This window comes from Pangasianodon hypophthalmus, chromosome 5 (genome assembly GCF_027358585.1).
Source record: "Pangasianodon hypophthalmus isolate fPanHyp1 chromosome 5, fPanHyp1.pri, whole genome shotgun sequence".
Taxonomy (NCBI): domain Eukaryota; kingdom Metazoa; phylum Chordata; class Actinopteri; order Siluriformes; family Pangasiidae; genus Pangasianodon; species Pangasianodon hypophthalmus.
The window spans coordinates 18,496,520-18,511,495 of record NC_069714.1 but is presented as its reverse complement, the minus strand read 5'-3'; the positions used below and the strand labels follow the sequence as shown (position 1 = coordinate 18,511,495).

Below are 14,976 nucleotides of genomic sequence, written 5' to 3'. Positions count from 1 at the left end.
TTAAAAATCAAATTACATTTTAAGCTTTAATTTTGATTGTGTAAAAAAAAAAAAAAAAAAAATCAGTATGCCCATCACCACACTGGCATTCCTATGAATCTTTCTCTTTGGACACAAGCTTCCATGTTAATCCAGTTAATTCACAATATGGGCCATTTGTGGTTATATTCATGCAAACACCAAACTCTCCACTATTACTGTAGCTGGATTTTAATAGCTATCAAAAATACTGTTGAACATGATCACAGTCTTTTTGTCCAAAGAAATGACAAGAAAACACAAATGACATTCATTCAACTGGAAATATCAATCACTAGAATTTTGATAGCCATTAAAACTAGTGACAGGTACACCACAAAACTAGAACCCCACCTTTTATCCTCCAAATAATTTTTTATTCTTTTTCTTCAAATAATTTTGTAGTCGCTTCACTGCCACTCAGTTAATCTCACCAATAAAACCCAATTACTTCCAATTCAATTACTACTCTATAAATATGTTACATATGACAATATATGTGATAGTCTTCCTGTCTAAAATCTATCAAAACCATTGATTTACTGCCAGAACTGACAGTGTATTAAAAACAGGCCAGGATTAGGTGAAGGTTGCTGCCTCTCAGGGGGAAGAGTCTGAGTGATAAAGACATCGCCACAGTTTACAGGCCATGCAGCCAGTCTAAGTGTGGAGTTTAAACCTGGTTTACTGTGGAAGTTTGAGGAGGAGAAGTGTGTGTGAACAGTCCTGCTCCGTAGAAATTGCACCAAAGGTCCCAGCACAGCAAAGATAGGGTAATTTAATGACCATTCAGCCATGCAGTCCTCATGTCAACCCCTATTAAAAGACTGCTCTGCTTTAAAGAGAAACCTCACTAAGCCATTTTATTCTAAACTTAATAAGCACCATAGACAGGAACATTTTGAATCCTTATTTGGTGAAAAATCAATATATATTTTTTTCTTTTATCATAAAAGCTATTTATTTTCTGTACGAGCTCTGTTGGTGTTCTGTAAATGAGAATAACACAGTCTAGCGCTAAGCTCTGTATTAAGCAGAAGAGTTCATTCTCAGTTTTAAATGAGACAGAAATTTTTTCACAGATCCACATTGATCAAGCAGTCTGGCTGCTATGAGGTACACAACTGAAATTGACACATGGTTTAAATACTGTAATGATAGAATATGCTGATGTGCTTTATTGCTTTGAGTAACCAGGTTTCTACCTTCAGGTGCCTGTGAGGTCTCTGAACAGGAAAGTTTACAGGCCAGGATAGGTCCACTGAGTAAGCTTCATCTGAGTGTCTGCATAAAAGGTTTACTATATACAGTGCAAGATAAAATCTTCTGGATAAAAGCTGTTTGGCGGATATTCTCGGTGTTTTGACACCCTCACTGTGATCGGATTTTTTTTATATAAATGTGCACTCGTAAACAGCACAGACACATCTACTGCTGTCTGCTTCTGCTTAATGAAGCCTTGAATGAGAGACGGAGGAGTCAGTGAGTGATGTGATGACGTGGGAGAGGCAGTAACATAGTGACCGCTGTTCTGGCTTATACCAGGCCTCCAACTGAAACACAAACTCGGCACAACAAGAAAACATCATCATGATACCCCCGCCCCTATCAACTGCTTTAACAGAACCCTGAAAAAGGCTAAGATGTGTGTGTACATGCCTGCCTTTCCTTTCACTTGCTCTGCTGGAAAGTAGGTGCAGCACTGTTGGCACCTGCAGCAGTGGCACCAGCACTTGTGAATCCCGTAGGGGGCGCTGTGGAACTGTGGCTGGGCTGTACGTCTTTCGGGATGCCGCTGTGAGAGGCAAGCTGATGACCAAAGGCCGCGCTGAATTGTGGGAGCTGCAGTTTGGGCTGGCTAGTGCTGAGCAGGTCACGGGGGGAGTTTGGAGGAGAAGAGGAGGGAGCAGAGGGAGGGTGTGTGATGGAGGGAGGAGTGGACAGAGAGGTGGAGAGGAGATGAGTGTCCTGTGTTAAGAGGTTCCCAAACTGCATTGGTTCTGTGAGGGAGAGGGCGAGATTGCTCCAGGAGGAGCGAGGAGCGCCTGGTAATCCACTGAGAGGCACCTCCAGTAGGAGAGGAGGCTCAGTCTGGTAGGATGCAGAGTGTGGGGAGGAGATATGGTCACTGTACGGAGACGGCACATGGTCACTGCTATAATGGCTGCCTGGAGGAGAGGAGGGCAGTGCGGGCTCGGGTTTAGAAAGAGCCGAGTGAGGGAACGTTCGCTCATTCAGTGTACGGTTCGAGCCAGCAGCAGGCACTGAGGCAGTGGCTGGTGGTGGCTGAGGAGACAGGGATGGAGGGAAATGCTCATCTGCTGAGTGATGGAGGAGATTGTCCTCCAGCTCCAGGCTCGGGAAGTTGTCCGATGCTATTCGGCCGTTTAGGAGGTCGCCCATGGCCGTCACCGTGACCCCAGAGCCAGAGAAGACACTCATGGCGCGATGGTCATCAGCCGGGGCCAGTTCAGCCATGGAGTTTAAACAAACTAGCGTGTCAGGATATGAGCCCATCGCCTGTAGCGCACGAACCAGCTCCTCTGCCTCTTCCGTGGTGGGAAGCAACTCTCCATTCTTACCTAAATATAAATATTTTACATTTTACTCCACATGTGGAGATACACAATATCACACAATTACAACAGAAAAGACACACTGACAGTTTAATTCTAAATGATAGGCATGCACAGAAACTCCACACCGACAGCAACACCCGTGCACCATGTCACTTACATTGATGTCACCTACCAAATGGTATAAATTACTTTTCTTTGTCTTCTTAATTTTATTCTTAATTTTAACGTTATGTAAATGTTTGCACTCAACTGTTCTAATGTATGCGTTTGTGTGCAATTACCCTCAAACAGGTCAAAGTCCTGCAGGTCATCAGGCAATCGGGGCAGCACGTCAGAAAAGTCCTCCTGATTCAACTCCAAGTCATTTGGAATGTCTGCTATATCAGTGGTGATGTCATCAGGAAGTTCATCTGCACTGAGGTCAGGTGTAGAGGGGCTTCTGACAAACGAGTGCGTGTGTGTTAAAACAAAGGCAAGATGTCAAAAATCGAAAGCAAAAAAACATTTAAACAAAAATCAGTGAAGAGTTCTGTGTGTGTGTGTGTGTGTGTGTGTGTGTGTGTGCGTGTGTGTGTATTTTCATTCCCTCATTACATCACTGTTCCACCTGACAGTGCAGTAATGCAGAGTACAATTAGTAATTCAAAACTAGAACCCTGGTCAAGTACCTGTGTCCATTTCGTATGGCACAATGGTACCAGTCAGAGAAAGGAGTTCTGTGGAGCAGGGGTTTTCCAGAGAACTCTGGACCCAGAGGACCCATGGAATTTACATCCTCCAAACATACTAATTTTAAACTATTAGGCTCATTATTCATACACAGGGTTTCTGCAGGTTTTATGAAGGTAAAGACTTTTTAAGACCTTTTTAAGACCCACAGACACCCTGATACATGTGTAATAATATTCTGGTTATTTATTCATGCCACAGTGCTTTTTATTCCTGAATTTTCCATGTAGCGAACATATTAGGTCCAAGTTGACATTATTTATAAGCCTTGCTTCTGAGTTACTGAAGATTGAACAAATTCAATTCAAATGACTTATCAAACAGGCTGATAACTATATACGAGCTCAATAATAAATATAACTTCCTTCCTGGGTTATGATCACCACTGAAACAAAATTTTTACAAAATCGTGGACCCCCTGACTAGGCTGCAGACACCCCTTTGAGAAGCGAAACCGCTCTGGAAGATATAGTGTTGTGAAATGACCTAAACCTAAAATCTTACGTGATGAGACCGACGGAAGTTTGAGAAGCTGAAAGCAGTACTGGATGAAGTTATTAGACACTATTACTGACTGTTGTGCTGTATGGACTGGGGGAAAAGCAATTCTGGATAGCTAGGTTTTTTTTTTTTTTTTTTTTTTTTGAAGTTGGTGACCCGACACAAGCACTGACTCACAACAATTCTGTGATACTGTATTCAAGCAATTATAATTATCTACACTATTTCTAGCACCACCATTATATACCTGTAGAATTATCTTGGTACTCAAGCAAGATAGGTAACAAAAGTCACATGTTATGTAGTTACAGTACAAGTCACATAGACATGGAAATAATTGTGGGATATAATGTACTGTACCATTCTGTCAGGTAGAAAAGTACTATGCTATGTGAGGCTGATGTGGTGTCTGGGTATGTGTACCTGATACTGGCATGGTGGGTGGGCAGTGCCAATGTGGGGGGCATGGGCAGGTTGCCCTGTGGTAGGGCAGGAGGAATGGGTTTCTGGGGACGCCGCACTACTTTCCTCCTCTTTTTCTTGTGTTTCTTTGTCAGTGCTGGTGGTTTGGTCTTTTTACGTGGCCGTCTCTGCTGCTGTTGCACCCGCCTGTTACTATCCCCACGGAGGAAATTATCCTGCAGGAAACACACACACACTTAGTTTATCAAACAAACCAGGCCTGTCAATAAAATCCTTTAACATAGAAGCCAGCAATGGAATAAAATTTATTTACTCTGTAGTAAGTGCTCAGCAGCCTGGTTTCATGTCTGGTTATAGTAACCTTGCTTTCACACAGGTTAACATCACATGCACTTCTATTTCAAATAACACAGCACTGTCAAGTACTTGTTATTGAGTTATCAAAGGATTTTGACATATTTGACCCTTACTTGGTGTTTAATCAACTGTCAAATTGGTTTTGATGAAATTTCTTTTCAAAGAAATGTGTTAGATTTCCTGGAAAAAAAGGTCTGCAATGATCTCACGTTTTTGTTTTTTTATTGCGAAGCAGAATACTATAGTTTACTTTTCTAATAGTTTAACTGGACCTAATTTCAGGTTCAAAATGGCCTCATGCAACTACAAAGGTACGAACAGTTCAATGATAACACCATCTCAAACTAACGATGAATAGTGTAAAGTCAAACAGAGGGTCCCTGGAGGACTAGTGGCTCGGGTTCAATTCCCGGCCAGGGAACCAGCCCCAATGGCTGGGGTTGCACACAACAGTGCACTCCCAGTGCCGGTCCCAAGTCCTGATAAAATTGGGGAGGGTTGCGTCAGGAAGGGCATCCAGCATAAAAACTGTGCAAAATCAAATATGCGGACCAATGATTCGCCATGGCGACCCATAACGGGAGCAGCCGAAAGAAGAACGACAGTGCAAAATCAAACATGTTCAGTGAAACTCTGGCTGAAAATAGTATGTATCTGTTAGCTTGATAGCTACTGTTCTGGCCAGACTACTTTCAGTCAGTCATGTCCCTCTGCAGAGAGCATGGTTTATGGCGCAGGTATGTAATGAAAAGCAGTTATGCTTTCCACTATATAGTTATGGGTAGTTATGCACTACTCATAACATTGATCCTACAGCAGAACACTAAAATAGACCCAGGCAAGGTATAAGATTACATGCTTTCTGTTCTTACTCTATGATGCATATAACAGCACCGATATAGACTGCTGGAAAACATTACGTCAGCAGAGACATTAGCAGTTTTAATCAGGCCTGAAATGATGCAAGCAACCTGATGACAATCCGGGAACATTCTGTATGAGCCAAATTTGAAAATTGAGCTGATTGATGGCGCAATTGGAAATCTCTGATGGACATCATATTGTCAAAGTCAGGATATTATTATATAGTGCTTATTACTCATTATTATAAGAAAATTTGCTACATATCTACTAGTTTCATTAATCATATTTAATTATTCTTGTAGCAGGGCTTGTAATATTAAGGTTTAATATTAATTTATCAACCTTACTTTAGAACTTAATTTAGCATCTCTCAAACAAAACACCAAAACCATGTGAACCATTTCTGTTAGAAGAACGTGTGAATTTTTCCTCCTACCAATTGGTCAAAACGTTCTTTAAGCTGTCATTTATGCTAAGGTCAGTGTTGCACTGCTTTGCCTATTTTATTGAGAGACTTTGTGTTACTTTTGTTATCTTGTGTTATCTCAATTTTGCTAATATGTTAATACACTTCATCTTTTATTACTGGTTTGGTGGTTCAGCTCCATAAATATTAACTACAGTAATATTCATAATTATAATTTAGATGACAGGCACACCTGAACAAACCAAAAAACAAAAACAAGAACAATATATAAGCACATTATCTTGTAATAAGTCTGTAGTAGCATTTTTTATTTTTTTTTGGTAATGGTTAGGCATAATACCTTCCCTGTATATTTTCTAACTGGTAAATAAACCACACTCATTATTGAGTCTTGTATAGAGAATAAAGCCCAAGTGTAATACAGATAATTACTTGTAAAATTTATAATGGCATTCTACATAAATTGCGTCTGTATATCAGATGTTTACTGCACCGGAAACACATGCCCGTATTCTGATCTGGGGGAAGTCCAAAAATTAAATTAAAAAACTTTTGATTACCATTTTCTTGGCATGTTCATCACACAGAGGTGTCTGATGCGTGATGTCGAAGACGGGGACAGAGCACTGCTGCCCATCAGCAAATCGTGCCGTGCAGCTGGAGAAGAGCTGCTGTGAGCGGTTCAGCAGGATATCTACAAAGCAACACTGTCAAGGAATAGTACAGACCAAAATACACCTCTACATAAGATAGAGCAAGAATTTCACTAGAAAACGCACAGATGTGGTGGTGATCATTTGTAATAGGTAATTGGTAAACTGGAGTATGTGTGAACATATGACGGAAGGATACGTTGGAAGCAGTGGCGTGTAAAAGGCAGAGATGGGTTGCTGCAGGGTTGACCCTTGGTGCTACCAGTGCACACAGATTTTTCCACTTCCTGTTGTACTGCAGGCCTAGAAAACATGAAACAAATTTTAACATACAATTTCAACCTCTCTAAATCCTATTTTCCCTCTTACACACATACACCCTCAGATCCTATACCTGCTGGAGGTGTGTGAGGTTTTGCTGAGCTGCTGGATGAGTTCTCCTGTGCAGTCAGGGTCCTTGCTGGCTGCATGGAGCAGAGCTTTCCTAAAGGCGTATTTGTATCTGGTGTGGCGTGTGGCAGCTCTCTCTTGCCTACAGAGGTGCTTGTAGCGCTCCTGCAAATATGTACAGAGCTGAGCCAGACGAGACCGCCGAGGCTCCTCACGTTCACCAATGGAACTGGGGCGCGGGGGAAAAAGAACAAATATAAGAAGTGGTAGAAAACATTGCATTAAAAATTCACAGTTGCTTACCAGAAGGCCATATTTATGGACAGCTACAGCTGATATATGTTTTATCTTACAAGCCAGGTGACATGGTCTACCAGTTTTACCATATCCAAGCAGAAGTCACACTTCAGCATATTCACATACATTTTGCAATTTCAAAGGCAGTCCTTACTGGTGGTGAGGACTCCGTTCCTGCAGTCTCCAGGCCTGAGGCAATGAAGGAAGTCTCTCTTCTGCTTCTTCATCCTCATCAGCACTTTCATCAGACCAGTCCAGCCCTGAATAAAGTTATAAAGATTAGTAAAACTCCATGAACACATATCGTCACTTATTGCAAATGGCCATTAAAATACCACTTCACATGAAAAATCTAATTACAGGTGGATGTTTTAATTATAATAGATTTAATATATTTTTAAAAAATTTATGTCTGCAGCTTGTCACAGTATTTAAGTTAGTGAGGCATGACTGCATTACAGTTTATTGGTGCTCTATCTCTATGAGGTTGGTAAAACACTTTAAATCTGTGTGTTTAATGAGCTGTTAATACCAAGATGTGGGAAGAGGTCTCCATGCTCTCTGTGTCTGTGCGCACAGAGCTGCACAAGATGCTGTAGCCTTGACAGGCAGGCAGGAGGCGCTGTGAAGGCAGTGGGTCGCATAGTGATGGTGCGGCTTTGTGGACACTCCCGAGCGCCAGCTGGTGGGTGACCGGGGGCAGTGAGGAAGGTTTTCCGATACTGCTGGCCTGCTGAGGGGGGCGTGGCGGGCACCAGAGAGGCTCCAGTAGGAGCTGGTGCTGGCTTACATAGCAGAGCCTGTGATGCCCCCTGCTGGATGCAGGAAGCATGACCAGCATGCTGGGAAGGTGGGGGAGGTGCGGGTGGTGCTGCTGGTGTTGGTGGTATGTTTGGCGATCTCGGCAGTGTGCAGACCACTGTGACTGGTGTCAACTGTTCTGAAGTGGGTGAAGGAAAGTCAGCGTCATGGCGTGGCCCTTGCTGACTGAGCACTAGCCGATTAGCAGGCTTCCTCTTGAGTACAGAGTTCTTGCGTGTGGTGCTCTCCACTCCATCCACATCCTCCTCGTAAAAGGCAAAGGGGTCAAGCAGATGTGTGTTGGACAGGGCAAGAGGGGGCAGACGGGTACATGGCGGAGACGGAGGCAAACCATCTAAGCCATTGGGGGCTTTGAGAGCTAGAGAGGGCACGGTGATGTTCAGCGCTACAGAATCTAGCGCATCATGTTTTTTCTTACGCTCCTTCTTGGGGATGAAGCCCAGCACTTGCAGGTGGCTGTTACAGTATCTAAAACAGAAAACGTTGTACCATTAAACAGTGATAAAACAATGGGTTTTCATGTCATCAACTTTAACAGGTGTAAAACCAATGTCATCTGCTGCAGGTATATCTAACTAAACTGTATTATCTTTCCTCTTACTGCATTTATATTCCAAGCAGCAAATAGCACAATGTATACTGCAACATATATAACAATAAAAATACTGTAAGTAAATTTACATGCACATTAATAATCATGAGATGCACTCTTAACTAGTATTAAAACCAAAATCAGATTTCAAGAAAGCTGATAAATTCACATTAGCCCAATAACCAGACTACTAAGGCAATATATTGGCTACGGTTATCTGATGTTTTGGATCTTCGGTTTTCCTACATCTGTATATTAGTGCAAACAAAAAAATGTGTACTGTAATAAAATAAAAAGATGTATTATTAATTAAGGCTACTCATCTACTTTGCCAATTAAAAAGAAGTTTTTTTTTTGTTTTGTTTTTTTTAAACAAGTTACAATATTTGATCACTACCACATGTAGTCTTATGCCATTTGTAATCATCAGGTGATTTCGTACATGTAAATACTCACTATATAAGCTGTGACAAGCTTTGAAAATGTAGACATGAAAATGTTTCTGTAAAGATGGAGGATTATCAGTCTTCAGTTAGCTACACAGTGGAAGTAATAAAAGGCTGTCATTGTCTCATTACTCTCTTTTTTATTCTACTGTAGAAAACCAGCCAACCGCCCTGTACAGATGCAATAAGATGATGAGGAATAATGCTTTCTGAAACTGAAATTGAAAATGTAGAAGTAAACAAACCCCTCTGTATATGATCATTGGTTATGCTATCATTGCTTTGAGTCCATCAAGTTGTTGAACAAGTCAAGAGCTAAAATTTTGTAACTTTGCCAAAGTAAACTTTATAGGCTGTTCTATAATAATACACCGACTCAGTCACTGGACACTGACAATTATGAAATTATGCTGTGAAAGAACTCTGCAGTATAACGTTCATGCTTTGAATCTTGGGAAAGCACCTTAATCACCTGTGTACACCTGAAATTTTGTGATTCTCAAATCTGAAGTGTCTGTCAGGTTTGCATAAATTGCAAGTAGGTACAAATTAAAACGACAAAAACTCACCTGCGGTCCTCAGCTTTAGGAATGGGATTTGTGCATCGCTGGCTGTTGTACTTGGCCACATATTCACACTGTTTAAAGGGAGCAGTCTTGTCCTCTAAAACGTGCCGTATGCAGAAGGCGTATCCATTGAGTCTGCGCTGCTTGCAGAGTTTAGGGCTGTATGAGCACAAAGGCTTATTGTCCACCTCCGAGAAGTGTATGTGTTTCCCCTCATACATCACGTGACTCTATTCCTTGAAAACATCAGCTGACAAGAAAAAGTCAAAAAGACTAAGTTTAACTTTATTAACTCTGCATTCAACAGTCACAACTCACATAACTGTATGACATGAAATTGTTTGACTCATTACTATTCAGAATCAAATGTGGTCTACTGACACCAGGGATTGACAAATCATCAATTAATTAGCTGGCACACTGGGCAGGCAAAAGCTCCAGTGTGCTGCCCAGTACCATGTTTAGGATGCCCGGAAACTGACTTAGGGGGGGAAAAAAAAAAAAAAGAAAAAACGTGGAAGATCACATAATGGAATAATATATGGAGAGCTAGTTTGCTAGTTAAGTGCATTAATACAGACTAAGGAAAATAAACAAGTATATAATTACTACCCTCATCTAACAAAGTTTCTAATGTACTACATCACGTTTGTGCAGGTGATAAAATGTTAGTAGGTTGTTTCAGCTATGAGCTGTGGAGTTCTCTCCTTTCACAGCATGTGCAAGATATTATTCATGTCTGGATAATCTTTTCTGGTGATATGTTTAACCATGAGCTGAATGTGTGTAGAAATCAAGACAGTTATACGATACAGATTCAGGATTCAGGATTCAGAACAAGTAGCTCACACTACACTTTTAACATTAAGGTGAGTCACACCGCAGGGAAGCACGTTATGTTTAAATAGACGCACCATATAAAAACTTCTGTTTTGCAAAATCAATAATGGGTAGGTTTTCGTCTTTTGGCAACTACGGGAAAAAAAAAAAAACACCTAATATCCTGGACACAAAATCTGTTTTTGGTTACTAATTTGTCCATTCATTTTGTATACAAAAAGAGAACTCAGAGATTAGAGACATATAAGCCTGTTCCTCGAAGGTGGATCTGAATTGAACAGAGTTGTTGTTTTCACATGTTCAGCAGAAAGATCTTTACAAGGTATCGGAGTAATTTTGGACGTAGTATGGCAATGCTGTCAAAGAAGAAAACCAATTTTATGATATATTTAAGGTAAGATATTGATTTGTATAGGTTGGTAGGATGCAACTCCGTTACACATGGGAGTGGTCACAGTGGTCAAGTGTCAGGTGAGGAGAGTGACACTAGTCAAACAGGTCTATCACTTATCAGTGCAAACACACTGAGGTCACTGAGGACACTGAAGCACACAGCCAGTCAGACTTAAAAAAAAAAGAAAAAAAAGAAAAAAAAAAAAACCTGGGCTAACAACAGACTAATATTAATCAGCTCATCATTATTATCAAATGCCTAAATATGAGCATGACACAGATAACAATAACACATAACTGTTAAGGGTTTAACTGGATATTGTTACGGTCTGAACATCACTCTCTCTCTCTCTCTCTCTCTCTCTCTCTCTCTCTCTCTTTTTTTTTTTTTAAAAAAGGAGCACAATCCTAAGTTTTTGGTTTGCTTTTTACTTTCAGTCTGTGCTTTCTCACACACGATGAGTAAAAGTCATACATCTTAACACCAGATCAAATTGCGACTACTTTCTGGACGATAACAGAGCAGCTGTGAAATAACACGGGAGCCAACAACGCTACAGAGTCGTAGCTTGCTAGTTAAACTTATACCGTAAATAGAAGTTTAAACAAATGATACATATACGTAGGTGTATTAGCTATATGAGGTGAATTTTTTTTATATTTTGCTACCAGGCTAATATAATTAATCCGTGTATAGCTAGGTAGCTACCGTCAGTTCAGTTACAAACAACGTTAATTTTGAAGTAACGTTAACTAGCTAAGCAACTGTCAATATAAACGATCATAGGCGAACATTAAAAGCGACATCGCAAATTACACACAGGGACAAATTTATTTTTCATCTCATATAACTGGCGTTAGCCAGTAGCTAGATACATTTACCAGCCAGCACTAGTTAGCTTAGCCAGTATATTTAAAATGCACATAGCGTTAGCTGGAGAACTAGCTAACAGTGCTAAAAACAAAGCCGCCGTATCCAGGAAACGCAGACACATTAACACAGTTCTAGCTTATTTTCTAACTCCTAAGTTGTTATATAACTACATAGTATTTTATACAGATTGTTTGTATTCCTCGCTATTTAAATAGTATGGACTATGTTCATTAATCGCACTTATTTTTGTTACAAAGAAAGCCAAAGCCAGGCGCACAGGCCTCTTCACTCAGGCCCACAAAAACAAAACTGCTAAGGTTAGCCAGTTCCGCAGCATGCTAGCTAACGTTACTTTTAAAAGCCATATACATTAACGCAGGCTTAAAAGAGAAAAAAATAAATTTATGTGTGCCAGAATAAATAATGACATGTTTTAACTGTATTTTACCATGTTTAACATAACATAACTAAAGATAGTAAATAGAAGAAGTATCAAAACAGCGGCCCATAGAAAGCTCGAAATCCCCGGCCCTCGAGTGACAAACATACCAGATTAGAGCGCTGAAAGGCGGCGGCGCCACTAAGAGAGCGGCCGGCTGTAAAATAGTTAGGCTTACCTTCAATTAGTACAGGCTCTACGGGGTATTCACTCCGAGTACACTGTGGAAATGCCTAATATAATCAACTGGACCAGTTATGCATCTTTACTCGATATGCTACAGAAAATATTCCTTTTTGAAGCCGTGCGCCAGTAATTATAGAGTAATGGTGCAATAAAATGTATATTACCCTCGGCTAACATTGGAAGTGCTAGGCTGCTGGGTTTTTTTTAGTTCAGTCCTCGGTAGACTCCTCACAGCACCACTATCGGCACTGCGGGGACATGACAACACCGTAAAGCTCGACAACAACCTCTTCTACCATATTGGAAGTTGGGCTAGGTATTAACTACAGGCGAAATGCCGAATCATTATGCACTTCCATTTCACTAAAGTGTCACAGGGTTGTGGGACAGAGGATGTCCTGAAATGTCCGGCAGGTAGAAAGTTTGAGTGTGTTCTGTAAAGCATTTTGTCAGGCTGACTACACGTCCTCCCTGATGTCGAGCTAAGTTGTGTCTGTGAGTGTGTGTGTGTGAGTGTGTGTCTGTGTATTAGTCACTGCATGACAGAACAGCTCCGCTCTTTCTTATTGACCAGGAGCACTTTTCCTCAAACACATGAGAGCTGCACACATTACACATCCACTGTGGCCTTAAACTTAGAAACTTAAACCTATCCACTTAAAACCTCTGCTCTGTAGTGTATGCAGATATTTGTCAGTATATATGTCAATATCACAAAAGTAACAGTAATACTAACTGTTTAAAATATTTAGGGATCTTAAATCCTATCTTTATTGCATCCACAAGTATGCATGCAGTTACTTAATTAACTGACCGTTTGTTATTGTGTTGGAGTTATTTCTCATTTGCCATATTTAAAAAAAAAAAAAATAATCTGCAGAAGAAATAAATCTTCTGTTTATCTTAGACTTTTTCAATAAATTATCTTTACAAATTATTAGATTATTTTCAAGGATATACACAACGTTCCAGCTATTGAAATTTGTTGTGTAAAGAACAGCACTTTACTACCTCTTATTTTGATTATGTCGAAGTTTACAAAATAAGTGTAGGCTTCTGTGACATCTTTGAAAGAATATCCTGTAAAAAGCTGACAGTTAGACTTAATTCATATACTGCAATGGCACCATGAACGTATTGACAAACTATCAAAATGCATCATTGTGCTTGTCTGTCCAAGACAAGCATGCTTGTATGTGCAGAAACAACCAGGGTGAGAAGAGGAAAAAAAAAAAAAAAAAAAGCTTGTCTTCATCTTGGGTCAAAATAAAGACAGTTCAAAAAAGGCTGCACAAATTTGAAGTCATAAAAACTCGGAAAAAAAATATATATATATTGAGAGCACATTTGTCATGGAACTTTACATCAATTATGCTTCTAACCAACCAGGAAAAAATGCATAACCTGATGGATTAAAAATATAGCTTGTGTACTTTAAAGTAATGAAACTTTATCAAGTTATTGACAAAATTATTCAGTTGTCAGATTATTTTGTACATGTAAACAAATTAACTGAACCTGCTGCTTTTAGTTTTCCAGCAGAAAGTAAGTATTCTGTCAAAGGCTGGTTTCTGTGGTTGAGCCTCTCATGATTGGGTTGCAGTGTTCAGCAGCCAATGATGCAAAATTTGTTTGACAAAAGGGAGTGTGACAATAGAAATAAAGGTAGAAAATGGTGGTAAAGCACATAAGCAAATGCACATACAGCACTGTGCAAAAGTCTTAGGCATATGTAAAGAAATGCATTAATCTAAGCACGTCAATCACCCAACATGTAGAACTCTGACTTAGAGTTAATAAAGCTACAGCATGTAAGATTTTGCCCTCTCTGGTAGTAAAATGTTACTGTACGCTACTTGCAGAAAAGCGCTGTTCTCCACCCCTTGGATTAATCTGATGGCTTCAAGTACTCCCATTCAGAAACAATTCAGGACCTTGTCCAAATACACATAGTGTGCACTAAGTAGGATGCCTAAATATTAATGCCACCAATGGTGCTTAGTATGGTAGTATGGGAGCATTTCAAATAATCACAACTCTGGGAATATAATTATCTTATTTTCCCCCAATTTTATAGAATTGTGATTTAAAAACTTGACTGTGCACATCAGCGTGACTGTTACCGGGTACCATGTAAAAGAGTAAAACACTGTGGTTGCTTCTGCGTAGTCTCACAGTGCGCTGCTGGTTCCAAGCATCTCAGATGCGGGTAGACACAACAACCCACTAATTCTAGCTAACTATCTAAAATACAGAGTAGACAACAAACTCTTCTCTCTGGTCATTTGGATTTTGTGTGTTTGTTTGTTTTCAGTTACTCAATCTGTAATCTGTGTTCTTTATAGTTTTATTTATTTATTTATTTAACCTATGCCTTACTGTTTCAGAACAAAAAGGTCAAAAGTTAAACTTCAGTCTCTGGTAGAGGTATGTGACTGCCCATCCCACCTGAGAGCAGAAACCACCCACACAGCTTTTTCGTTGGATCCAGCAGGATCCCAATCCCAACATCTCTACTCTGACTCTTGTTCAGTTTGTTTAACAGCTCACAATCTTTCTCTCACCTGGCTACCTGTCTCA

The 14,976-nt window shown here is 40.1% G+C and overlaps 1 protein-coding gene across 3 annotated transcripts; it reads right to left on the bottom strand.

Annotated features, from left to right (window-relative positions):
• Positions 1 to 36: 36 nt before the first annotated feature.
• LOC113525938 (INO80 complex subunit D) lies at positions 37 to 13,162 on the bottom strand. Of its 3 annotated transcripts, none has more exons than XM_026912619.3 (10): positions 12,389 to 13,162; positions 9,668 to 9,914; positions 7,771 to 8,528; positions 7,393 to 7,498; positions 6,946 to 7,170; positions 6,751 to 6,854; positions 6,459 to 6,592; positions 4,251 to 4,465; positions 2,879 to 3,033; positions 37 to 2,600 (listed from the first exon to the last, which is right to left on the bottom strand). In XM_026912619.3, exons 2-10 carry the CDS (start codon positions 9,883 to 9,885, stop codon positions 1,690 to 1,692), a joined length of 2,826 nt encoding a protein of 941 aa, XP_026768420.3. In that variant the 5' UTR covers positions 9,886 to 9,914; positions 12,389 to 13,162; the 3' UTR covers positions 37 to 1,689. The 3 variants fall into 3 exon arrangements, with proteins under 3 accessions (XP_026768420.3, XP_026768419.3, XP_026768417.3); XM_026912618.3 differs by having other exon boundaries at positions 2,879 to 3,036; positions 12,561 to 13,160; XM_026912616.3 differs by having other exon boundaries at positions 2,879 to 3,036; positions 12,389 to 13,158.
• Positions 13,163 to 14,976: the final 1,814 nt, after the last annotated feature.

What these genes read in the sequence shown, in the direction of transcription:
- LOC113525938 (XM_026912618.3), bottom strand. Translation starts at nt 9,885, where the DNA reads ATGTATGAGGGGAAACACATACACTTCTCGGAGGTGGACAATAAGCCT. An exon ending in GAACGGAGTCCTCACCACCA is followed by an intron (nt 7,171 to 7,392) that starts GTAAGGACTGCC and finishes CCCGCGCCCCAG; the next exon opens with TTCCATTGGTGAACGTGAGG. An exon ending in ACCTCACACACCTCCAGCAG is followed by an intron (nt 6,855 to 6,945) that starts GTATAGGATCTG and finishes CATGTTTTCTAG; the next exon opens with GCCTGCAGTACAACAGGAAG.